Source organism: Thunnus albacares, chromosome 15, assembly GCF_914725855.1.
Source record: "Thunnus albacares chromosome 15, fThuAlb1.1, whole genome shotgun sequence".
NCBI classification, from domain to species: Eukaryota; Metazoa; Chordata; class Actinopteri; order Scombriformes; family Scombridae; genus Thunnus; species Thunnus albacares.
The window spans coordinates 212,712-238,612 of NC_058120.1; the positions used below are offsets into that span (position 1 = coordinate 212,712).

Below are 25,901 nucleotides of genomic sequence, written 5' to 3' on the forward strand. Positions count from 1 at the left end.
GACAGTGTGCAGTTTTAAATATTAAGATGCACTGCACCGGAGTTAGCTTGAAGCTAATTTACATCCGTAGTCCCCCACAATCAAAACATAAAACAGCACAACAACAAACAGTACAAAGCAAAAGAAACCCACACAGAACACACCATACGAAATACAAAGCTACACACAACAGCACATCCACAATGGCAATTAGAAATTAATAATGTAAACTTGTCAAATTAAAAGCAAGACTACCTGCGCTAATGGGAAGACCATAGATGGAGGTTAGACTCAGTACTCACACAGCTGATGGGTCTTTAGTAGACTTTTTAATTTGGCCTTGAATGTATTGATTGAACTACAATTCTTCATATCATCAGCTAGGGCACTCCGCTGAGTTATGGCTTTCACGGAGAAAGCTGACTGCCCAAATGCAGCGCGACGAAATGGTATGGTACAATCTTGTATAGAGGATAATAGAACTTTGTGAGCAAGTGCACACAAAGTCCCATAGTGGAAGAGGGGCCAACCCATTTAAAATTGTATAAACTAGGCACAAATTTGAGAATAATCTAAAATTCTCAAAGCTCAGTAAATTTTATTTCTCCAGTACCCTACAGTGATGGAAATGCATTGGCTTTTTGTCCAGAGTTTTTAGAGTTTGTTTGTATAAGGACTCAAGAGGTTTTATGGCTGCTTCTCCAGCCTGCACCCAACATGTGATGCAATAAGACATATGGGAAAGAATCATAGCATGCATAAATATCTTGGCTGCGTCCAAAGAGAGATAGTTTCTAATATGTCTAAAATTTGCTAAGTTGTACTTTATGGTTTTAACTGTTTTTTTAAACATGTTTCTTAAACTTCAAATTTGCATCCAGTGTCACCAAGATATTTAAAATCAGTAACTATGTCAATTTTTTCAACTTTGATGGAAATATCAGCGTTAGGAGGTTGTACCATAGTTTTAGAGAAAAACATACCTTTTGTCTTGTTTACATTTAAACTCAGACATGATTGATCAAGCCAATGTGTGATCCTTTCCAATGCAATTATTAGCTTAGCAGCAGCGAACTCAGCTGTTTTTGCATGTGTGTACACAGCGGTTTCATCTGCATACATTTGTAGTTATACATCATGACACTGTTGAGGGAGATCATTAATATATAGGCTAAATAATAAGGGACCTAACACTGACCCTTGTGGAACATCCATTGTGCACAAGTTACTGGACAATATGTCACCAACTTTAACACACTGTATCCTATTAGATAAATATGAAGACATCCATGCCAGTGCTCTAGATGAGAAGTTAAATTTAGAGAGTTTCGATATTAAAACATCATGATTGACTGTATCAAATGCTTTACGCAGATCTAAAAATACAGCACCAACTACTCCTCCTTTGTCAAGTTTTGATTTAACTTGCTCTATTAAGTGCAAGGTAGGAGCTTTGGTGGAATGAAAGCCAAATTGCATACAATGTAGACCAAAATTGCTTGTATTAAGAAATGTTGTCAGTTGTTTAATGATAACTTTCTCAGCAACCTTTGAGAGTATTGGCAGTATATTTATTGGTCTGTAGTTACTGGCTTCAAGGCAGTCTCCATATTTAAAAATAGGCATGACAAAGGCACATTTTCAGTCATCAGGAAAGGAGCTGAGTTTAAAAAGCAAGTTAATTAAATGAGCAATGGGGGGAGTTAAAATATCTTTGTGTGATTTGACAAACATGGTGTCAAATTGGAAAGCACCTCTACTTTTGGAGCTTTTTAAAGAGCTCATGATTTAGTTTACCTGTAACCCATTAGTCTTCCTATAGTCCTGTAGCACCTGTAAGAACAATATCCAGTTTCCTTTTCATATTTTTTTTTCTCGATACTCAAGAAAAAAATGATTAAAGACAGAAGCCACCGTAAGATGATCTTCAATTAACTTTCCCTGCACTTTGAGTTTAAATTCTCCTAAAGATTTTGGATCCCTCCTTGTGAGATTATCGATGATTTTCCAGATCAATTTACTGTTGTCTTTTGCCTCATTCAACATATTGAGATAAAAATGAGATTTAGCTTCTCTTAGCTCTTGGATAGCTATAAATCAGTATGTCAGAGTCTCTTCTAGTTTTAATTGCCTTACTTAGTGCAGCATCTCTAGATTTCATTAGTTCCCAGAAATTTTCATTAAACGACGATAAATTGTTTTTATTTTTAGATTTGATCTGTATCCTCACATTAAATCTTTCCCTAACAGAGTAGATTCTGCGAATAAAAGTATCATAGCCATAGTCCAGATTATCAGAGGACAGTACATCAAGCAATATAACATAACATAACAATCTACTTTTAGTCAGTTTTCTCGCACATAGGTTCTGATCTGATAAGCCAGTGATTAAATTATTGACAAATTAATCACAGTTGCAGCATCTGGCCCCTCCTCCCCATCCATGACGGTTTCAGAATCATCCTCTGTCTCCCCAGCCTGATAAAAGCACAGCACGTCTAGTTATTTGTGTACAAAATACAGCAAGCTCTAACTGATATATGCTGGGTCCAGGCTGCAAGGCTGATGGCACTCATGACTCTTCCCAGGAAAAGCTGGGGCCTAGTGTGCAGGTAGCTTGCTCATTTCCTGTCTTCATAGAATAGGAAAAAGAATGGCATATTTATCAAATTTAGCATCTGTTCTTCATCATCCACAGCCTGTCTGAAAAAATTGGGCAGGTAATGCTTTTAACACAATATATTTAGCTTTATTAAATGGCAGGTCTTTGGCAGGAAAAACATTTTTAATCAATGACCTTCTTGTCAAGCACAATCTTGATTTTATGTTTTTAACTGAAAGTTGGTTAGACCAAGATAACAGTGCAGCTGTTCCTATCAAGTCAATCCCTTCAGTTTTATGAGTGAAGCTAGAGTGCATAAGAAAAAAGGCGGAGTTGGCATTTTGATTAATGGTTCCCTCCAATGCAAGCAGATGTCTTGTGGAAATTTTGCTTCTTTTGAATATGTGGCTCTTCAGTTGAATTCCTCTTCTTGAGGTATATTTCTAAATATCTACAGGCCACCTAAATACTGTGCAAATTTTGTTGAGATGCTGTCTATAATGTGTATTGACTTTGTGTAGTTATTATTGGTGTTTTTAACATCCATGTTGACAACCCCCATGACAGCAGCACTAAAGAACTGTGTTGTGTTCTTGATAACTATGGACTGACTCAGCATGTGACGGAGCCCATACACAACAACAAAGGGCACACTCTGGACTTAACTATCTCCAAGGGTCTGAGCATTTCTAATGTTGTGATGACTGATTTTGCTCTCTGATCATTCATGTGTTCTCTTTGAGAAGTAACAGAAGTAATCACAAAATGGTATATCACTGAAAACACTAGTTAAATATCGATTTGGGCTTTTTCTTCCACATGTGCCCTCTCTTTTTCAGCGTGAGAAATGCAACGCTGATAGGAACAGAAACAAATCTCCAGGTTCATTACGACAACTATAAAGAGAGACTTTGCATTTATAATTTGGAACTGAGAAATGCAACGTGGTCCTTCTTCTCTGACATCATCACCAAATACAATAATAATGCATGTGCATTGTTTGCCTCTGTTGACAGGCTAACAAACCCTCCTGTGCCCCTTAACTTCTATCCACCAGGGTGAATTTGCCTTATTCTTTACTGACAAAATTCAGAAAATTAGACAAGCAGTAAGTGCCTCTATATCAGGTACAGGATATGTGTTGTTTCTGTGTCCACTTAAAATCAGTTCAAGTAGTATGACAATTTTATCCAAACAACTATAAAAGCTTGGAGGACATTATACAACATCTGAAATCCTCCTCCTGCTGCCTCGATATTCTTCCAACAAGCTTTTTCAAAATTATTTCAAATTGCATGGCCTCAGATCTTCTACAAATTTTCAACGTGTCTCTTGTCTCAGGTGTCTTTTCACAGGCCCTGAAAACACCCGTCATCAAGCCACTCTTAAAAAAAACAATCTAGACAACTAATGAACAATTATAGGCCCATATCAAACCTCCCATATCAAACCTCCCAAAATAATTGAAAAAGCTGTTGAAAACAGCTTTTTCAACTTGACACTTAACAACTGTTTTGATGTCTTTCAGTCAGGATTTCAACCACACCACAGCTGAGACTGCTCTTGCTAAGGTCTTCAATGACAATACAGACAGTGTCAAAATTTCAGTAATAGTATTACTGGATATCATTGCTGCATTTGACAAGGTCGACCACAACATATTACTAGGCAGACTGGAAAACTGGGTGGGACTTTCTGGCACAGCACTAAACTGGTTTGAATCCTATTTAAAGGACAGGGACTACATTGTGTCTATAGGTAATTATACATCTGAGTGGACAAAAATCACATGCAGAGTTCCCCCAGGCCTCTTCTGTTCAACATCTACATGCCTCCGCCGGCTCAGATTATGGAAAACCACAAACAAATATGTTACCATAATTATGCAGACGACATACAAATTTACATAACCATATCACCAGGGGACTATGGACCATTACAAGCATTGATTAAGTGCACTGAACAAATCAATGATTGGATGTGCCAAAAATTTCTTCAATCAAACAAAGATAGAACTAAAGTAATTGTTTTTGGAGCCAAGGAAGAATGATTAAAAGTCAGTGCCCAGCTTCAATCAATAATGTTAAAAAACACGAACCAAGCCAGAAATCTTTGTGGACTCAGACCTGAATTTCAACAGCCACATTAGACAATTACAAAGTCAGCCTACTATCACCTGAAGAGTTAGTTATATCAAGAATTAAAGGACTTGTTTCAGCAGGATTTGGAAAAACTTGTCCATGCATTTATATTCAGTAGACTCAACTACTGTGACGGTGTCTTTACAGGTCTTCCTAAAAAATCGACCAGACAGCTGCAGCTGAATCAGAATCCTGCTGCTTGAGCCCTTACTAAGTGGATCACATCACTCTAGTTGTCAGTTCCCTACACTGGCTTCCTGTCTGTCAGAGTCTGGAGCTCGGTGCTCTGGTTGGATCCACATGGATAGCCGGGGCTAACATTAGCTCTGGTCATGCTGTGGCTAACGCTCCGCTAGCCTCTCAGCTAACATTAGCCCCGGCTCTCCATGTGGATCCAACCAGAGCACCGAGACCCCGTTTGTTATTCAGGTTAAAGTGGGAAGAAGCAGCGGGTCTGATGGGCAGCTGAGTGAAGTGGAGCCTGTGGAGGAAGCACCGGGACTGTCGGGATGACACAGTCCGTCGAGGGAAGCACAGTCAGGCGGCGGAGGAGAAGGCGACATATCGGCCTCTCATAATCAGCAGAATTGGCCGATGCCGATATTTTGTTTCAGAGCTTTTATCGGCCGATACCAATGACGTGCCGATAATATCGTGCAACCCTAGTATAGGGCCAAAATACATTTCTGATCTGCTGCTATGTTATACAACCATCTAGACCTCTCAGGTCATCTGGGACAAGTCTGCTTTCTGTCACCAGAGTGAAAACTAAATATGGAGAAGCAGCGTTCAGTTTTTATGCTCCACATATCTGGAACAAACTCCCAGAAAACTGCAGGTCTGCTGCAACTCTCAGTTCTTTTACATTGCAGCTGAAGACTTTTCTGTTTGCCACTGCCTTTTATTAAATCAAATTTGAAGCATGGTTCATGACAATGCCATATCCAATAGTACCAATTACAATAAACACCCTAAAATTAGTTCTGAAGAACCATTCATCATTCACTGCTTATTGCCCTCCACACGACCCCTTGCCCTCACCCTTGCCCTCACCCTCCTTCATCCCACCCCTCAATCCTGCTATGTCCCACCCCTTGATCCTCTTTCATCCCAGCCTTCAACTCTGCTTCATCCCTACCCTCTTTCATCCCGCCCCTTGACCCCAATTTCTCCTACCCCTTGACTCACCTTCATCCCACCCCTCAACCCTTTGAGAGAAAATACATTGCATCACTGTGCCTCTGTCAAACTATCTCCAAGCAGATAGATGCACCAAATGCTAGCTACTTGCCCTTGTCAGCCACTTCAGTTGTGCCATTTGGTGAATTATATACATTATTCCTCAACCAGGGGGTGTTAGGGTTAGGGTTAGACTGTATGTAATTGTCCCATCCCTCCAACAACAAGCCCACCACCTGGCTCATCAGCTATCCCAAAAGAGTCCACAAAGTTGCATAGTAATATAATAGCAGATGTAGTCTATACCACAACATAAATGACAAAAAATATGTGATGGTGATAATAATAAAAATTGGTAGAAAAACATCCAAATCTTGAAAGACATAGGAAGAGAGGATTATGTAGGCTCTCATAGTATACAATAAAGCAGGTCTAGACCCTCATAAATTATTAATTAGTATTTAAACCAAATATAGCACATAAAGGGTTGGGAGGGATTGTTCTATGAAATATCCTTGTGTAAGCATCAAATATAGCAGACCAGAATATGACACGGTAAGGGCAGGACCAAAACATATGTTCCATGTAGGGTCTGCATGTTGCCCTTTACATTGAGGGCATGAGTGGTCTACATCAGGATACATTTCTGGCAGTCTTGCCTTGCCTTGCCTAAACAATCTTAATGAATATGATTAGCGATTTTCTATATTTTTCTTACTGTCAACAAATCTCATGTTCTCATGTTCCAAACCAACAATGAACTGATCCACCAACAAGTATTGTGTGTGTATCCAAAACCTGATGTATCTTATTCCTCTGTGCAGTAGACCTCAATTGTTGTCCAGAAACTATTATTGTCAATGAGCCACACTAGGTGATATGTTCCTTCATTACAAAGAAACAAACAGCAACCATGTTTTCGGGCTTTGGAGAGTAATTCTGTACAAGGCAGATGCCACTTTGCCTCAAAAGAGGTTGGTAAGAGGTTGAAAATAGCAGTACTCACCAACTTCATGGTGATTTGTTTGGCCCATGCAACCTGTTAATGAGTTCCAAGATTACTTTTTGGGCCCATGTCTTAAAGACATGAGGACACCTCTCATGGAGAAAGACAGGTTTGTTTCTGGCTGTTCTTGGCAGTGAAGCTTGGCAGAGAAAAACATCTGGCAGGACAATCTGGCGTTTCTCATCTGAGACTTAGCAGCAGAGAATGCAGCTCTCTTCTAGCACACCTCTATTGGGGTGTTGGGGAAACATTTTATTTCTGACCCACGGAAGATGAGGGGGATCTGCTTCTCTTGCATGCTTCAGGATGCACTCCTTATTCTAGTAGTGATGGATTTGTGTGATGAACAGATGAGTGTGGTCACCCTGTCTGCATCTTTTGGTGGCCCATCTGTGTGCCCTATCCACCACCAGAGGCATGGGCATGGTGTTCAAGATTACCTTCAAGTATATCTCTGTAATTATGATGGGATGCAGACCTTCAGCTTTCTTGGGTATGCCGGTTATGCAAAGGTTATTCTGCCTCGTCCTGTTTTCCAAATCATCCGTCTTCAGTTGTGTTTGCTTAACGATATGCAAGCCAAGCTAATAAATTATGAATCCACCCATGCCACTCTAACCAGAGACACATTGCCACGCTATCTTTGGTGAGAGTGGCATGGGTGGATTCCAAATTTATTAGCTTGTTTTGCATATCATTAAGCAATGTTTCCATTTGTTGAATTGCATGGCCATGTTCTTCTTTCATGGTATGGTCAGCAGAGAGTTGGTCCAAAAGTTTGGAAATGATTCACTCTTCCATGCCGAACAAAAACTTCTCCATATCAGGCATGGTCTCGGGGAGGCCACTGTTGCCAGAGGCACGTCTAGCAAAGTGGCTAGCATCAGTCCTTAGGGCAAGACTGAGGTTTGGGTTAAACGTCAACATTAGGGATGTGCCCGAATACAAATATGTTATTTGGCAAAGCACAAATAGTTGGTTTTTTTAATGAATATAAGTTTCATACAAATATTTTAAAAATTATTTGTTTTTGTGAAGAAAAAAAACAAAAGTGTAAAATACTAGCACACAGGTCGGTTACATCGCTATCTCAGTCTCTCTCCTCTGCTCCACTGTTCATATCTATCAGCAGGTCTCAATGAGGGGACCTGCTACATGATGCACATTTCGTAATTTGGACATCATTCCCGGAGTTAGGGATGTTCCCGAGAAATAAAGCTACGCTACTGACACACGCAAAGTGCTCCCAAGTGCTCCATGACCTTATGTTCCCTTTCTCCTTTTCACAAAGTTAGGTTGTAAAAAATAGGCAATAAATGAAAAGTGCAAAGCTAGAATTGCCTTTGAAGTTCCACATTACACTCTGTGCTGTCTGTGTTATGGGTATATAAATAGGTAGAGATCTGTCTGCAATGAGGCGATGAGTAAAGTTTTAGCTCAGTAGTCAGCACAGTTGTCTATGATCTGGGAGACTCCAGTTTGAGACCCAGTGTGGGGATGTATTCATGAACACTTAACACTTTAATGTAACACTTTAATTTTCTAAAATTAAAAGCACAATAAAAACAAAAACAGGATTTTTAAGCCTCTTTGCACTTTTATTCAAATACAAATATAAATAATTTTGCTGCCTTTGCAGCTTTGAGTGCCTCAAATATACCCATAAAAAGGATTAAAAAGCTCTCTGAAATATCAGTGATTATTTACACACACAATATCAACATTTTTGAAAAACATATCGTTTGCCTCCAATTATGTTTGCCACCACATATGCTCTCTCTTTCTCTCTCTCTCTCTCTCTCTCTCTCTCTCTCTCTCTCTCTCTCTCTCTCACACACACACTATAAATACTGTAAAAACATAATACTATTACGTTTAATAATAAAATTAATATTACTTTTATTAATTTATTTTGTATTCATTATTTCCCCTATACTTCACCTATATAACATATATACATATACAGAATATCTATAGCTACATCTACCACAATTACTTTTGCACATATTTTGCATAATATTTCTATTTTTAGAACCCACAAGTCAGGCCATGAAGCCTGTGTATTGTAATGTGAATAATGTTTACAATCTATATAGATTGAATTCCATTTACTTGACATTTTATTTTGTTGTGTTAACTACTCCTAGTTACTACTTATCTGTTATCTTGTTTTCTGCACTGCTGTAACGTGTAAATTTTCCCTCTGGGGATCAATAAAGTCTTGCTTATCTAATGTAAACTAAAATCTCTTTGAAGTAACAGTACTTTTACTTAAGTAAAATATTTTCGTCATTTCTACCCATCATCTCAAACTACTTTGAATGCTTTCAGTTTATGTATGCCTATGCCACTGCAATCTAGCTGTCAGACCTGAAAACTTCTTACTAAATTTCCAAAGATCAGAGCAGACTATCCCCCAATCACCCATCCAGTGTGAGAATGTAAAAGGCATATTGTCCTTTGAGGTTTGCCTGAGTGTGTTTCTCAACAAATAGAACAAAGAGGGGAAATAATAGGGACACAACCAAACTTTTTTTTCCACAGAGAAATTAGAGTAAATTAAATTCTGTAATCTGTGAGGAGAAGCAAACTTTTCCTCTATTGTCCTGCTGGATGCAGCTGTATTTGGATTAAGCCACAGATAAAGTGTTTGTAAAATGAAAGCCCAATAGTATAATTTGAAATTAGGTAGTGAGAGGCCTTATTATACTGCATATTTGAAAATTTGGTACAGGTTTGCTTCCCCTTCCATATAAAATTTGAGACCAATGAGTGACCTTTGTCCCAATAATCTAAAGGTGGAGACAGAGGTAGCACTTAAGAATAAAAGTTAGCATGAGGTAATACATCCATTTTAATAATGGCAATATGGGCATGAAGTGAGATGGACAGGTTTGACATCCAATGACAAGTTGTGCTTAATGCTACTTCTGATAAGGATGAGTTCTGGTGTTTCATAGGCAATTTGCAGAAACCTTTTCCTTTTCCCACACATACTCTTCCTCTAAGGACCCATGTTCAAAACACATCAGACATCAGTTGTCAAGTTGTTACTCAAGATTCAGTCATGGGACACTGGTCAGCCAGTATGTCATCATCTACAGCATACCAACTTCTAACATTAATTGTTGTAGAGGAATATTCTGAATTTCAACCTCTCTCAAAGGCAATTAAAGTTTGGCCTATAAGTGGCCTATAAATTAAAGTTTGCGCTTCTTTTTCTTTGAAAATGCTTCACTGTAACCTACATGGCTAGTTGGATAACACAATGCTCTGATAATGATCCGATAGCTTACTTTAGATGAGTAAGTGTATGAATGAGATGAGCTCCACCTATCAGTTACCTTGGAGATCAAACTGGTGCCTCAACAGAGAGAACATTACATCAGAATCTGGAGTGATGAGGTCTTGAGCACATGAGTATAATAAGAGCTTTTATTACCCTGCAAGGTCTTGGCCCTTTTACTTTATTAGTGCTGCCTCGGATCTCTTACTATGTATGTTTGTATAAATTCATGACTGTAAGGTACTCGCAAGTAATTGATATATTTTTTTTCACAACCTGGGCTATTTGATCACGCAGTAATGTCACTTGACACTATGTGTATTTATAAGACCAACATTTTATTAATTTTCCGTCATAAAAATCTATGCATGTGTTTGTTGTGTTCAAATTTGTAGCCCAAGGCTGCAGGTCAAAAACAAACACACAAGCAACAACAACAACAAAATAAAGTCTCTATTGCACAGCAAAACTGAACTAAGTATGTACATTTTTAGCACAAGTTGAAGGTTGCTTTTGTGCTGCAGTAGATTTCTTACTATTCTGGACAAAGGAAACACCTCTGCAAGCCTTTCTGTAAAATGATAATATGCCATTTTGGCCATCTGGTTCGGCTCTTGGTGCAGCTTTTGCAGTTTGTTTTAGACAATTAAAAATGTCAAAATGGCTGCAGGCAATCTTCACAAAAACAGTAAGGAAGTTTTTAATTTTGCACGGTCAATAATAGAGATATATGTTCAGCTCTTGGTGCAGCTTTTACAGTTTGTTTTAGAGAGTCAAAAATGTCAAAATGGCTGCAAGCAATCTTCACAAAAACAGTAAAGAGGTTCTTTCTTTTTGCATGGTTGATAATAGAGATATAAGTACACAAACCATTTATTTGTTTATTTAATTAGTTTTTGAAAGTGTTCTTACGATGGTTACTTGATGGATTATTAACAATAGAACCACCACAGGGTAAAATTTACTAGGGGTGTTTTTCCAATTGTATGCTTTTAATGAAATATTCGTGTCCCCCAGTTTTTGGGGGACATTTATTTCCTAAAATAAAGTTGTGTAGCACCCCCTATTGTTTAAAATAGTGAAGATGATTAAAAACACAGGCATTTATACCTATAACCGCCACCGGGTAAAAATTACCCATAAATGAATTGCATTTGTTTCCACATGATTTATGTTTAAACATTCTAAAATGCTAAGCAACGGCATTTGTTGGAGTGTATGATCTGATAACTATGTCAAGTCATAATTAAATTATAAAAAGAGCAGAGAAGAATGACCCGCTGAAAAACCTTTGTCAAGTGCCTGAAGTGCAGGATAGCTATTTGTGGAAAATGCAGAGTCAAGGTGTTGAATGTCTGCTCAGAGTGTTTGAGGGACACGTATAATCAGATATGTTAAAATGAGGATGATTTAGCCTACTCACAAACGTTCATTGTGTGTGAAACTTATTTTTACTTAATTTATTATTCATTCATTTTTGTTTTGCCACATTATCATTTATTGTTTATAGAATATATAGCCTAATTTGCCAATTGTCTTTCTCTGTTTTCATGAATGGAACACCAAAAGAAAAATATATATTTGCATTATGATATTATAAATTAAAAAAAGCTCTAATGGTTACCTCAACTTTCTTGGTGATGTTCTCTTATTCACACATTGTTGAAATGCCTAGATTAATAACTGATTAGGTGAAATTGTGTGCTTCACTTTGCCAAATAAAGACTTTGTCAACTGATGACTTTGACCTTAAATCACCCATAAGCATGGAGGTTGTTTATTGTTATTATTACAGATCATTATTTTCTATTTGGGGTATTTAGGCTACTTGGTAATTTAAATAACATGGGTTATCTCATTATGTGATGAATGTCATTTTATAATAATATCACACCACCCAAATATGCAAATATTTCCTTTTAATACCCATTTTCAGTGTCATTTTAGACTGAGGTATACTGACGGCCATGCAAAGCAATTAGTGTTCTTAAAGGTACTTGGATTATAAAACAAGAGGACCAAAACACAGCTGATGATTAAACAAACTCATTTTTTGACCTTAGACATTCCTTTGTGAAGAGAACGCTTTAAAATAACGACAGAGTACATTTTTTAGTATTAGAAACGCGGTAGCCCGTTGGCGGTTTTAGGTATGTAGTGACCCTTGGCACTTTCAATATACAGCAAAACTGAAGGACATGCTGTTTGATGAAATGTTTATTCCAGACCTCATCACTCCAAATGAGTAAATTTAGAATTTACATGCAGATCTGATACAATGATCTTAAAGTTGACATGATATATCTTAATTACTATGCTTCAGTTGTAATTTTATTCATTATATTTAATGCAACCAGATAATAGCTTTATTTTTGTTGATGAAGGTGAAAGATTGTTAAATTGTAGATTAAAAGTGGGGGGTTCCCAAAATAAACTTCTGCTTAGAGCTAAGGCAGCCCTGTATTTATTAGATGCACCTGCTTTATGTTTCACCAAGCATTTAAGGCATGCTTCTTGAACAAAAGTGAAATAACTCTGTTTTTCTCACTGATAAACAACCACCCTTAATATTAGAACTGCATGTAATATAACTATCTATGTATTTTAATAATCATTTGCTGCTATTTCAATGAACGTGACATATCAGTGTGTTTTTTAGATCTCTGCTCTAATAAGGTAGTTGGCTTTGACCACCAAAGTCATGGGGAGCTATGCCACTAGAATAGCTCAGGAAAACAAGAGTACAAGAAAACAGTGGTAAATACCTTGTACTGACAGGGTTTTTGGCTTGTTACTCCCTCAATCTGATACTGCACTGACAGATATACTCCATCATGAGCTAACTCAAAGTATGTGCAGAATGTTTAAAAGCTTAAAAGCAATAGTCACACATAGAATGTGAGAACAAACACAAGAGTTGAGCAGACGATTTAATAATGCTACTCTTCTGTTGGAAGCAAATGCTGCCCAGTGACCTTTTCAACTTTGTCATATTGACGTAATCCCGTTGCCTAATTGCAGCTTGTTGATACTAATTGTTATACTTTTCCTTACAATGAGCAGTTCATTGATAACTGATAATGTCAGATTTGCTAACAATTATGATTGTCAGCATGTTTGTACAATAAAGACGGTTGTCTGAAAGACTGATTAGTTTTAGATTCGATTGATTAATTTGTGTTGTACCTGTAGGGAAGTGTTCATTGATGGACCAGTTATCCACTTGCAGTGTAGCATTACCACCATTCCTGGTGAAGCGGACCACATGATACTTCCCATCATTCACTGGGATACTGCTCTCCTGCACACTGATATCCACTGTGCCAATGTTGAATGTCACTCCAATTTTGCCTTGTTGCTGAAATGAGAAAACAGAATTTTTCATTCATTATAAACACTGAGCCATTTGTTTGTTTGGTTTTTGTTCTTGTGGAATAATACCTATAATAATAGCTGTAATCTCATAGAGACAATCATACAGAGACGCTAACTGTATGGCATGACAACAATTTGTTTTCTTTGGTAGCGGTGACTTGTCCCACTCTGTAATGAAATATTGATACAATGCATGACATTGTGGCTTTTTCAGACTGAACCCTATTGTTTGCACTTGAAAGCCAAGTGCACCACATTATGCCTTTTTGTGTCCAATTTTGCACTGGTTTAACTGTGTTATGACTTTATTATTGAACTATGATTAGGACAAATTTTCTCTGTAGGTGAGCAAGACTGTAGTGTAACTGTAACGTTACACTACGATGTGCTTATTGTTATTGTTATGATTGTTGTTCTTCTGTCTCCCCTCTCCCTTTCCCTCTCTCTATCTCTCTCTCTCTCTCTCTCAACCCAACCGGTCAAAGCAGATGGCCGACCACCAAGAGCTGGGTTCTGCTTGAGGTTTCTACCCGTTAAAGGGGAGTTTTTCCTTACCGCTGTCGCCAAGTGCTTGCTCATGGGGGAATTGTTGGGTCTCTGTAAATTAAAGAGTACAGTCTTGACCTGCTCTATGTGAAAAGTGCCTTGAGATTACTTTTGTTGTGATATGGCGCTATATGAATAAAAATTGATTGATTGACTGATTGATTGATAACGTGTATTAATGATATAAAAGTATATAAGCATATATAAGTAGCGTATAAAATATCTGTGTAATCAACAAAAATCAGGAAGTTTCTAACTATTATGAAGAGCTGTTGTGACTCACATAAGACAATGTAATATATTTTTCATTTTTTCTCAAGTTTTCTTTATTTCTCTCATACTATATTTTATACAATGTGGCTGGTAATGGTGCTGGTAATGGCAAAATGCAACAGCAGTTGTGTGGTGTGCTCTGTGTGCTGTGGTTTTTAACTTGTTTGACTTGTCTTGTCATTACTACTAATTTATTTTTTAACTGATCTGCGTGGGACAGGAGCAACAATGACTCACCTTAGTTTGATAGGCTTTCCCCTCATTTTAATTCTTTTAAGCCACTTTTTGTGAGGATTTTGTGAAAACCAGGAGCCTCTCCAGTATAGCCCTGAGTTCCTCCTGCTTCTCCGCAAGTCCCTCAGCAGCCCTTCCCACAGAGATCATCCGGCTGGATCCTGCTGTGGGGCACCGGAGCTGGGCATTCAAGCCGACGGATGTGAGGAAAAGGGAGAGACGTGGTGGTGTGCACCAGAGGCTCAAGAGACAAGGCCACTGTCGGATACCCCTTTCCACAGTGATCCTTGCCAATGTCCAGTTACTCCGCAACAAAGTTGATGAGCTTCGGGCAAACAGAAACATGGCTCAAAGAACAAGCCTCACAGTCCGATTTGGGAATTGAGGGCTTTGGAGTACCATTTCACCTTGACAGAGACACCACAGTGACCAGTAAATCACTTGGTGGAGGCTTGTGTCCCTATGTTAACAAAAACTAGTGTAACACTGTGGTTGTTAAGAAGACATTGTGCACCTCTGACATTGAATTTTTGTCTGTGTTACTACGTCCCTTTTACCAGTACCAGAATTTTTACCAGTATGTTACTTGTACGACACGACTCATGAAATGCTTAGACCTCTGTTATGGATCTGTGATGGGAGTTTACAAATCCCGTCGTAGAGCTCCACTCGGTACGTCAGATCACAAGGTTATTTATTTAGTTCTGTCCTACAAACTGGTCCTGAAGAGAAACAAGCCAGAATGGCGTTTAGTTCCGATCTGGTCTGAGGAGTCTATCAATGCCTCTAGGACTGTTACAGCTATACCAACTGGGACTTGTTTAAGAATGTTTTTGTTGATTTGGATGAACTGACAGAGACTACGTCTTCATATATTACTTTTTGTGAGGGCTTGGTCATTCCCCAGAAATCAATTTCCATTTATCAAACACAATTATCCAGTGGAATATTAGTTTTAATCAGGGTGATGTGTTTCAGTACAGGGAACTTCTGTCAAGAAGGAACCTAAGATCGCGAGAGTATAATTACAAAGATAAGGTAGAGAGGTTGCTAAGCAATTGAAATTCACACCCTACTTGGGATGGAGTGAAAACCATGATGGGGATGCAGTCCAAGAAGTGTCTCATCTCCCTTAATGGCAAGCCTAATTGTGACCTTTCAAATGAACTGGACATTTTTTATAATCATTTTAATGTCCAAAATGCTGTTTCCGAGCAGAACAGTGTGCTCTTTCACAGGGGTAGGGTCCTGAAACTTTTCTGGGCTGTAAAGGAAAGGAAAAGTCCTGGCCCTGATGGTATTGGAGGTCATATTCTTATAAGTTGTGCCAAACGGTTGGCAGATATATTCTGTTTTATTTTTAAGTTGTCTCTCCAACTCCATAGGGTTCCTTGTGTTTGGAAGTATTCAATTGTACCTGCGCCACAAAACAATTCTCCAGAGTCACTGAATGACTACAGGCCTGTGACGCTGACATCTTTGGTTATGAAATTACTTGAGAAGATTGTGAAGGATGACCTTCTCAAACACAGTGCAGGAAAATTTGGATCCGCTTCAGTTTGCCTATAGGTCTGGCAGGGGTGCTGATGATGCCATGAGCACCCTACTGAACATGATTCTGTCACACCTTGAGGGTGCAAAAACTTTTGTATGGCTAGTTTTTATTGATTTCCTCACAGCTTTTAATTGTATCCAACCACATATTTTAGCAGAAAGGTTAAGGAGCATCCAGAGCATTGATCCTGACCTGATATGTTGGCTGATGGACTTTTTAACTGAAAGGTTGCAACATGTGAAAGTTAACAGTGTTTCATCTGATGTTCTTTTTTCCTTCACCAGATCGCCCCAGGGGTGCGTCCTTTCACCTCTTTTATTAGTGTTGTACACAAACAATTGCCAAAGCCAATATTTAAGGCGTTATATCCTCAAGTTCTCTGATAATTTGGTGATCGTGTCTCTCCTCAGCAGTGATGACCCTGATCATGGCCGTGTAGTGGCAGAATTCACAGACTGGTGCAGGACATCCTTCTTAAACATCAATGTGTCCAAAACTAAAGAGATGACAATAGATTTCAGGAATAATCCTCCCTTTGTTAATTAATGATCAGGCTGTTGAGTTTGTGCAGCAGTACAAATATCTTGGCACTGTATTTGATAATGAGCTGACCGTCGAGCTACAGGTAGATGCTGTATGCAAAAAAGCCCACCAGTGGATGTATTTTTATCAATAACTTCATAGTTTTAAGGTGGACAACACTTTTATGAAAAAGCTTTATTCTTGTTTTATGAAATCTGTCTTGATTCTCTCATCGGCTTTTATGGGTCACTTACCCTAAAAAACAGAAACAGGCTGCATGGTATAGTCAAAGTGTGCAGCAAAATTGCAGGCACAACTCTTAATGATTTGACTCTATTGTATCAGGATAGGACCTTGACGAAGGCCCAGTCAGTCCTGGCTGAATCTAGCCATGCCCTGCCCAGTAAGTTTAAGTTGCTCCCGTCTGGCCACAGATACAGTCTGCCTACATGCAGGATCAATAGGCTTAAGAATTATTTTGTTCAGGCTGCTAATGGCCTTTTAAATAACACATTGTAATTATCATGTTGTATGTTATGTTGTATTTATTGTTTGGTGTGATGGTTGTGTGGTACTGCTGACTGTACAATAAATTGCCCCTTGGGGATAATAAAGATTTCTTTGAACCTTGAATGATGTTTCTATGCACATTTATGAACCTTTTTAAGTGGCTGGTGAATGATATGTGAATATTTGATACATGTCAAAAACAAAGACGTGCCCTTATCCTTGACAATTCAATAATTTTGCAATATATTTGAAAATATTTTGCTTCAACCTGTAGACTATGACAACATTCATCATTTTATTTTTTAAGATAAAGTAAAATCAGTTTCAAACAATCATATTAAACTCCAGCAGCTCTAAAAGGATGTGTTTGGATGCTTCTAAAACCTGTACATAAAAATAGTGTAAGTTTTAAAATATGTCACAAATTTAAACTACAGTGATAAATGTCTTCATGTAATATTTACTGAACACAGACTGTGTGATAAGTATGGAAGATTTTAAATGCCTAAATGAAAAGAAATCAAAGAAAGAAATACACATTGTTATTCATATTTCAATATGTCTACATTTACTTTCATATAATTAAATTAAAAGCATATGTTAAATGAAAATTATCTAACGTTTTAGGTCTTTAATAACCTAATTGATTGTTTTTCATTGTGAATTGTCTGTGCCATATTGAAATCAAATCACAACACAGAAAACAAAGTGAAGAGGGGTGCTGCATTTCAGTGTTCAGCAGAGAGCAGCACAGACCTGCCAACACTAAATACAAAACACTGTCATTAGTTTGCAATAGGAGGTGGAGGGGAGCTGGAGAAGCACTGGACACGCCAAAATAAAAAAACAATCAAATGTCCAATCACAGGTTTGGGGGGTGGGGCCATGGGCGGAGCTTAGTGGCACTGACGATAGCAGCCATGACAGACAACCTTTCACATGATAACAGTTTCCTGTGGGCCAATGCTGGAGGGATGCTACTGTTGACTGTATATTCAAGCCTGTCCTCCCAAGAATGACACAATAGGTCATAATATCAGTCAGCCAAAAATGACCAACAGTTATGTTTGAGTGACAGACGCCATTTAGCAGCTGTAGTAATTATGACCCAGAGAAATAGTACAATTCAGATGACGCTGATATAAGGTGACAAATTTCCTCATTTGGTGGTGGCAGGTTGAGAGGATAGATTAAGCCTAACTTGCTTGCTCGTTTGTTTCCCGTGTCCAACCGCAAATGTCACGTTTCCAACCTCGAGTCGGGACAGTTTTTTAAAAACCATATCTACGACCTTAACCCCGTGGTGTTTACTTTAGCCATGACGAAACCATATTTCTCCAATCTTGAAAAAGGGATCATTTGAACCCAAACCATGATCTTTCCCTAACCTTCACCACAGTATTGTTACATCAGAAAACATCATTTCTGTTTAACAGTCATGTGTAATGGTTTTGGAAAGCACAGACAAATGACGTTGTCCTGCTGATTACTGCCAATAGAGGTGTCATATTAGAAAACACTACTATTGGTTGTTTTGTAGTGCATGGTGCAAATGAACAATATGGTTGTTTAATATGAATGATTTGTTGGTACATTCAGTTTCACTTGTGATTAACTGTATGCCATTTTAACTGATGAATTGTGCTGCAAGAAGTTGTACAGACACCTAGAGGGATCATCTTGGCACAATTCTTGGTAATTGTTGACAGCTGAGCTAATTAGTATTAGTTAGCTAGGATTAGCTTACAGTAAACGGCAGGTTTATTGGAGGACGAATAGCTAATGCTAACAGATGTCTACAAGGTAGAGATCTAGAATTGCCTGAAGGGCTGAATGTGACACTATAGGATGGATGAATTTTGCAGTGCATAATGTTACTAAACATAACACAAAAAGTAAGGAAATTTGTGTCTGGTAGATTATTTCTTTGTTCTAACAATGCTTCTTGGCAATAAATCTTATACCATTGGAAAGCCTGTTTATTTCCCTTTTAAATGGTGCCACATTTGTAAGGAACATGCATTTGTGGGATGAGCAGCAGAGTTGAGTATGTGACTTGTGCCCATGAAAAATTTGCCAAATCTTCTCTGCCAATGCCAAACAGCTTATTTTGCTGTTGCTGTTAACTCTTGTTTTGAGCTTCTGGTACCCCCAAGTGCTGCATAGGGCTGCCAGGAGGCCTGCCATGAATGCCCTTTACCATTAGGCCCATTTGCCCTGGTGTCGGCAAAACGTGCACTGGAACCTGAATATGTGGAGGAACGTTATGTTCAGCGATGAGTCCAGATTCTGCCTACGGCAGTTGGAATATAGGGTCAAAGTATGGAGAAGACGCGGACAACGCTATGCTGATTGCTGCACCAACAGAGTAACATCTTTTGGTGGAGGCAGTGTGATGCTGTGGGGTGGCATCTCCCTCACTGGAAAAACAAGGCTTGTCATCATTGGAGGCAATCTCAATGCAGAGAGATATCGAAATGAGATTCTGCAACCACTGGCAATTCCATCTCTCCACAGTCTGGGACCAAACTCTATCCTCCAAGATGACACTGCTTGCACCCACAGAGCGGGGTTTATCAGAGACTACCTCCAGAATTTGGAAGTGGAGAGGATGGAATGGCCTGCCAGCAGTCCTGACCTCAACCCCATTGAACACTTGTGGGATCACCTTGGGCATACTGGTCATGCCAGAGTGACCAACACAACCACGTTGGCTGACTTGCGACAAATACTGGTTGAAGAATGGGATGCTATCCCACAGCAGTGTGCGACCAGGCTGGTAACCAGCATGAGGAGGAGGTGCCAGGCTGTTGTGGCTGTGTATGGTTCTTCCACATGCTACTGAGGCTCCTGTTTGTTATATGCATAAATTGTTAAATTGCCAATATGTCTTGTTTCTTCAAACTCCAAACAATGTCAATGGCAGAATAAGCTGTTTGGCATTGGCAGAGAAGATTCGGTGAATTTTTCATAGGCGCAAGCCACATGCTCAGCTCTGCTGCTCATCCCATAAATGCATGTTCCTTACAAATGTGGCACCATTTAAAAGGGAAATAAACAGGCTTTCCAACGGTATAAGATTTATTGCCAAGAAGCATTGTTACAACAAAGAAATAATCTATCAAACATACATTTCCTTACTTTTTGTGCTATGTTTATTAATGATAAAAAGCATAGAATCTAGAAGGCTAACTTTTAGACAGCTAAATAAATAACTCACAGCGAAAGGACACTCACAGTATGTCTCCCCTTAAAGCAATTTTCTGGAATTCAGCACTTTGTTGTGTTGTAAGAACAAAAGTAATAGTTCAAAATTCCAAAATCTTTTCAGTATCAGTCTGTCTCTCTAGATTTAAAGGTAGCTGTAAAGGTAAATTTTTACTTTTCAAACAAAAGCAACTGTAGTCAGTTTGGATTCACTAACGATGAATCCCAAGTGTCCAGTTTTTCAAAGCAGAACAAGAATCTAAATTTCCATTTAAACTTGTAGTCATTTAGTGATATTCAGGTAAAAATATACTGAGCATTCAAGAAATGATATTCCTCTTCTCTTCAGTCACCATATTGAAATACCATGCTGTCTGCCTATACAGAGGAGACTGACCAAACATAAAAGTGGGTGAACAGTGTGGTGGCTACCTGTGTTTGCACTGATAGTAGCATTGTACATCATTCCTTTATGACGTCTGGCAATCAAATCTAAAACAGAGCCAGTTTGCACTTATGGAAACTTCATTTTTAATGATATTTAACAGTGCCTGATAATTTAATTCCAATAGGGATGATGTTGGATTTAGATTTTTTTTATATTAATTTGGAAATGTATCTCACAGCATCAGCATCTTTTTTCTGCTTTTTTCTTTTTCTGACCGCTGCTTTCCTCTAGAAAAGCAATTGATTGAGCAGAATGTGTAACTGTTACACTGTAACTACTTGCACAAACTGATGATATAACCTACTGTATACATAATTTATGTAAATAGTGTGGGAAATGTGGGAAATATTAAAACAGAATTGTGAAGCATGTTGCACATGCATTGACAATTGACAATTTTTAGTAGTAGTTACATTTACTATTTAAATAAATGTAAAAACATACTTGTATTTTTTAAATCATCATTGAAGTCATATTACAACACATTCTATAGGTCCAGCTGCTTTGGATATCATGGCTATGATGTCGGCATCAACCCTGTCATCAGCTATGATAATACAGCCTGGGTAGGTGAAGTTGGTGATAAACTTGGCTGGCTCACTATGAATGACCAGAGTCTCTGGGATGGTGTTGCTAGGGCTGATGAGCATGGCCTTGGTCTTGGACCACCTGATCTTAATACCATCTTTGCAAGCCTTGATATTCAGGATCTCAAGGACTTTGGCAAGGTCTCTAACAGTAGGGGCTGCAAGAGTAATGTTGTCCACATAGTCCATGTCCATGAGTGTGCTGTCACCCAGGGGCATGCCCAGCAAGGGTCCCACCTTGGCAGCAAGGGGTAACATGATATCACACAGCTGAAAAGATCTTGGGCTATGACACGAATTTGTTGTACACCAGAGACAACGAAAATCTGTCCAACTCTCTGTCCCTCAGATGGACACCGCTTTCATAAAGCTAAAGCTGCTTGAAGAGTTGGCACTGCTTGTGTGGGACTCCGGAGGCATGGGTGGCACCCTGAATGCGCTGTCAAATGCTGCCTTGAAATCCAAAAAAGAAATGTAGACAGTCCTGTCAGACTCCTTGGTCTTCTCTACCAGTTGTCTAATCCTTGCCTGCTCCTGTCTGCATCTAGATCCAGTGGTGGCCAGAGACCACTGCAGCAGGATCCTGGCAAAGAGGTTCCCAAGAGCCAAAAGTAGGGTTATGCCATAACCCAGTTAGGAATATTCATGGTACAGAAATTTCTGCATGTTTGCACTGATTAAATATCACAGACTGAAGCATTCTATCTGATAACATGTGACAAAGCAAATCACTTACTAAAGAGATACTAAAAACATAGATTTGGGGTGGCATATCAGGTATGCTTGACATATGAAATAGTTACACTGACAGCAGAAACAACTGTAATTTGCTCTTACAACACAACAAAGTGCTGAATTCCAGAAAATAGCTTTAAGGGGAAACATAATTTATCAATCTAACATATAAACCAGTGCAGATCTGAGCACTGAAACCATCTTACGATAGGGTTCACATGTGATTAATGAAATGTTCGTATCTCGCCAGTCACAGTATAAGAATGATCGGGCGTTGATAAATGTGACGGCTGAAAACAATCGTAATTTAAAGCCCCTATATATTCTCAGTTTAGAGGCCTCACCCCTAGATTTTACGACATGGAGATGCGGAATACGGCCAAGAAGAGAAACTTCTCAGACCTTGAAATAGAAACCATAACATTGCAGTTCTACTGAACAAGTTAGTTTTATCTTGCAGCTTGAAAAGTGGCATCAAAGGAAGTCAGAAAAATGCAGTATAGAAAGAAATAGCACTGGCATTGACAACTGAACTCCAGCTGATGTTTGAATATCTAATTAATTAATCCGTGATATATATATATATATATATATATATATAAATCCTCCTCTCACCCCTCTCTCATGGGGGGTGGTGGTGGTGGTGGTGGTGTGTCTTCCTCAAGCTCGGGTCCTCTACTTCCTAGGACTGTGCTCTTCTGGACAGAGACCTCAGATGTTGTAACTGGGATCTGCTGGAGCCACTCTCCCAGTTTGTGGGTCACAGCCCCCAGTGCTCCCATTACCACCGGCACCACTCTTGCCTTTACTCTTCACATCTTTTCTAGCTCCTCTTCAGCCCTTGGTATTTTTCGAGCTTCTCATGTTCCTTCTTCATGATGTTGCTGTCGCTTGGGATTGCTACGTCTATCACCACTGCTTTCTTCTGTTGTTTGTCGATCAACACAATGTCCAGTTGGTTAGCCATCACCAGCTTGTCCGTCTGGTTCTGGAAGTCCCACAGGATCTTGCCTTGGTCATTCTCAACCACCTTAGGAGGTGTCTTCCATTTTGACCTTGGGACTTCCAGCCCATACTCAGTGCAGATGTTCCTGTACACTATGCCAGCCACTTGGTTATGGCATTCCATGTACACTGTTCCTACCTGCATCTTCCACCCTGCTATTATGTGCTGAACTGTCTCAGGAGCATCTTTGCACAGCCTGCACCTAGGGTCTTGTCTGGTGTGGTAGATCCCTGCCTCTATTGATCTTGTATTAAGTGCCTGTTCTTGTGCTTCCATGATTAGTGCTTCTGTGTTGTCTTTCAGTCCAGCCTTTTCTAGCCACTGGTAGGATTTCTTGATATCAGCCACTTCTTCTATGTTTTGGTGGTACATGCTGTGTAGTGGGTTTCTGCTGCCTGAGGTATTCACTTAGCAGCTCATCTTTGGGGGCCATCTTCCTGATGTATTCCTGGACCTTGGTTGTTTCATCCTGGACAGTGGCTCTGACGCTCACCAGTCCTAAGCCTCCCTCGTTCTGCTTAGTGCACAGTCTCAGGGTGCTTGACTTGGGATGAAACCCTCCATGCATTGTGGGGAGCTTCCTTGTATTCATATCATTGGCCTCTATCTCCTCCTTTGGCCAGCTTATTATACTAGCGGGTTATCTGATGACTGGCAGGGCGTACGTGTTAATGGCTCGTATCTCGTTCTTCCCATTCAGCCGACTTTTCAGGACCTGCCTTACTCTGTGTAGGTATTTGGCTGTGGCTGACCTCCTTGCGGCCTCCTCATGGTTCCCATTTGCCTGTGCAAGGTATTTGTAGCTGTCCTGAACATCTGCAATGCTGCATTCTGGTAGTTCAACCCCCTTGGTTCTGATCATCTTCCCTCTATTCGATACCATCCAACCACACTTATCTAGTCCAAATGACATTCTGATGTCGTTGCTGTAAATCCTGGTGATGTGGATCAGTGAGTCGATGTCTCTCTCATTTCTGGCATACAGCTTGATGTCATCCATGTAGAGGAGGTGACTGATGGTTGTTCCACTTCGGAACCGGTATCCATAGCCACTCTTCGAGATGATCTGGTTGAGGGGGTTCAGGCCTATGCAGAACAGCAGCGGGGATAATGCATCACCTTGGTATATACCGCACTTGATGGTAACTTGTGCAACTGGCTTTGAGTTGGCCTCCAGAGTTGTTTTCCACAGCCCCATTGAGTTCGTGATGAAGGCTCTTAGCGTCCTGTTGATGTTGTACATTTCCAAACATTCCAGTATCCATGTATGTGATATTGAGTTGTAGGCTTTCCTGCACTCAATCCAGGAGGTGCACAGGTTGGTCTGCCTGGTCTTGCAGTCTTGGGTGACTGCTCTGTTGACTGGTAGCTGGTGCTTGGCTCCCCTGGTATTACTACGAATTCCTTTCTGGGCCCTGCTCATGTATTGGGCCATGTACCTATTCATCTTAGCTGCTAAGATGTCTGACTGGAGCTTCCATGTTGTACAGAGGCAGGTTATTGGCCAGTAGTTGGATGAAATCATTCACCAGGCTTTCATGGAGTGCAGTTAGAAAAGGACTGAGAGGGGGATTTTTTTTTTATACACACATACACAGACACACACATATATATGTGTGTATATGTATATGTATCTATATGTATATATGTGTATATATATTTGCTTATATCGCAATTCTGTACATTTAGGTGAAGAAAAAATCGTCAGCCCTCAAAATTGCCACCAAAAAGCTGCCCATGGGTGCAGCACCATGCAGAAAGGAGGAGGCCGGCCAGATCCCATCCTTGCATTGACGCAGACTGAGGAGCGTGTGGCTGTGCTCATCAGATTTGCTTCAATTTCAGGCATAAGTGGCAGAGGAGACAAAGATGCACCACCTGTGTCCGAGCCAGATAATGGTAAATATTTAATAGCCTAGGCAACTAGTATTTTTGTAGCCTATATTAAAATTTGCTCTGTCCATATCAAAGAAAGAAAGAGAATTACACAGTTGCAGAGTTTATTTATTTCCTCATTTTAATGATGTTTCAGATCAATCAGAGCCAGGCGCCAGTGGAGTTGTTCAGCCCTAGGCTACACAAACCGGCCTGGAGCCAGCCCCACTGAGCCAGGCAACCGCCAGCTGTGAGAGAGGGCGTGTGTCCTCTGCCCCCCGTGCTGGCCCACCACCACGGTCCTGGATTCTGACAGCAGAGGTCCTGGGAAAACAAATCGAAATTTGTCGATCAGTGGCGGAGATAAATTGCTCACTTCTGGCCATCAACAAAACTTAGACATAAACAGAAACCTGAAACATGCATGACATACATAAAATGTTTGACTAAACATGCATCACACAAATAAAATGTCTGACTAAATGTTGTGCAGTTTCTGTTTCTTGTATTGAGTAGCCTACTTGGCAAACATAAGTATTTAATACTTTACATTTAAGAGGCAATGAATGAGGTCCTGTCTCCTCCGTATAGCCCCCTGATGTGGCTGTGCTGGCCACAGCTCTCTGGGCATAGGCTCATCTGGCTGCATTAGAACATCAAATGGCATCCTGTTATCCTGTGCAATATTGTGCAGAATCCCACAGGCCAAAATGATGTCATAAACTTTCTCTGGCATATACAGTAGAGTTCCCCCTGCTGATCCTAGACAGAGCCATCTGCCCTTAAGCAACCCGATGCAGCACTCCACCATGGCCCGTGTGCGTATGTGCTCATT

At 39.6% G+C, this 25,901-nt stretch overlaps 1 protein-coding gene across 1 annotated transcript in view; it reads right to left on the reverse strand.

Moving 5' to 3' along the window:
• nrxn3a (neurexin 3a) overlaps positions 1 to 25,901 on the reverse strand; it is a 283,641-nt gene that overhangs the window by 46,434 nt on the left and 211,306 nt on the right. Inside the window, exon 20 of the mRNA XM_044375060.1 lies at positions 13,380 to 13,551. Within this exon, the coding sequence (XP_044230995.1) occupies positions 13,380 to 13,551 (172 nt within the window). The remainder of the gene's footprint in view (positions 1 to 13,379; positions 13,552 to 25,901) is intronic.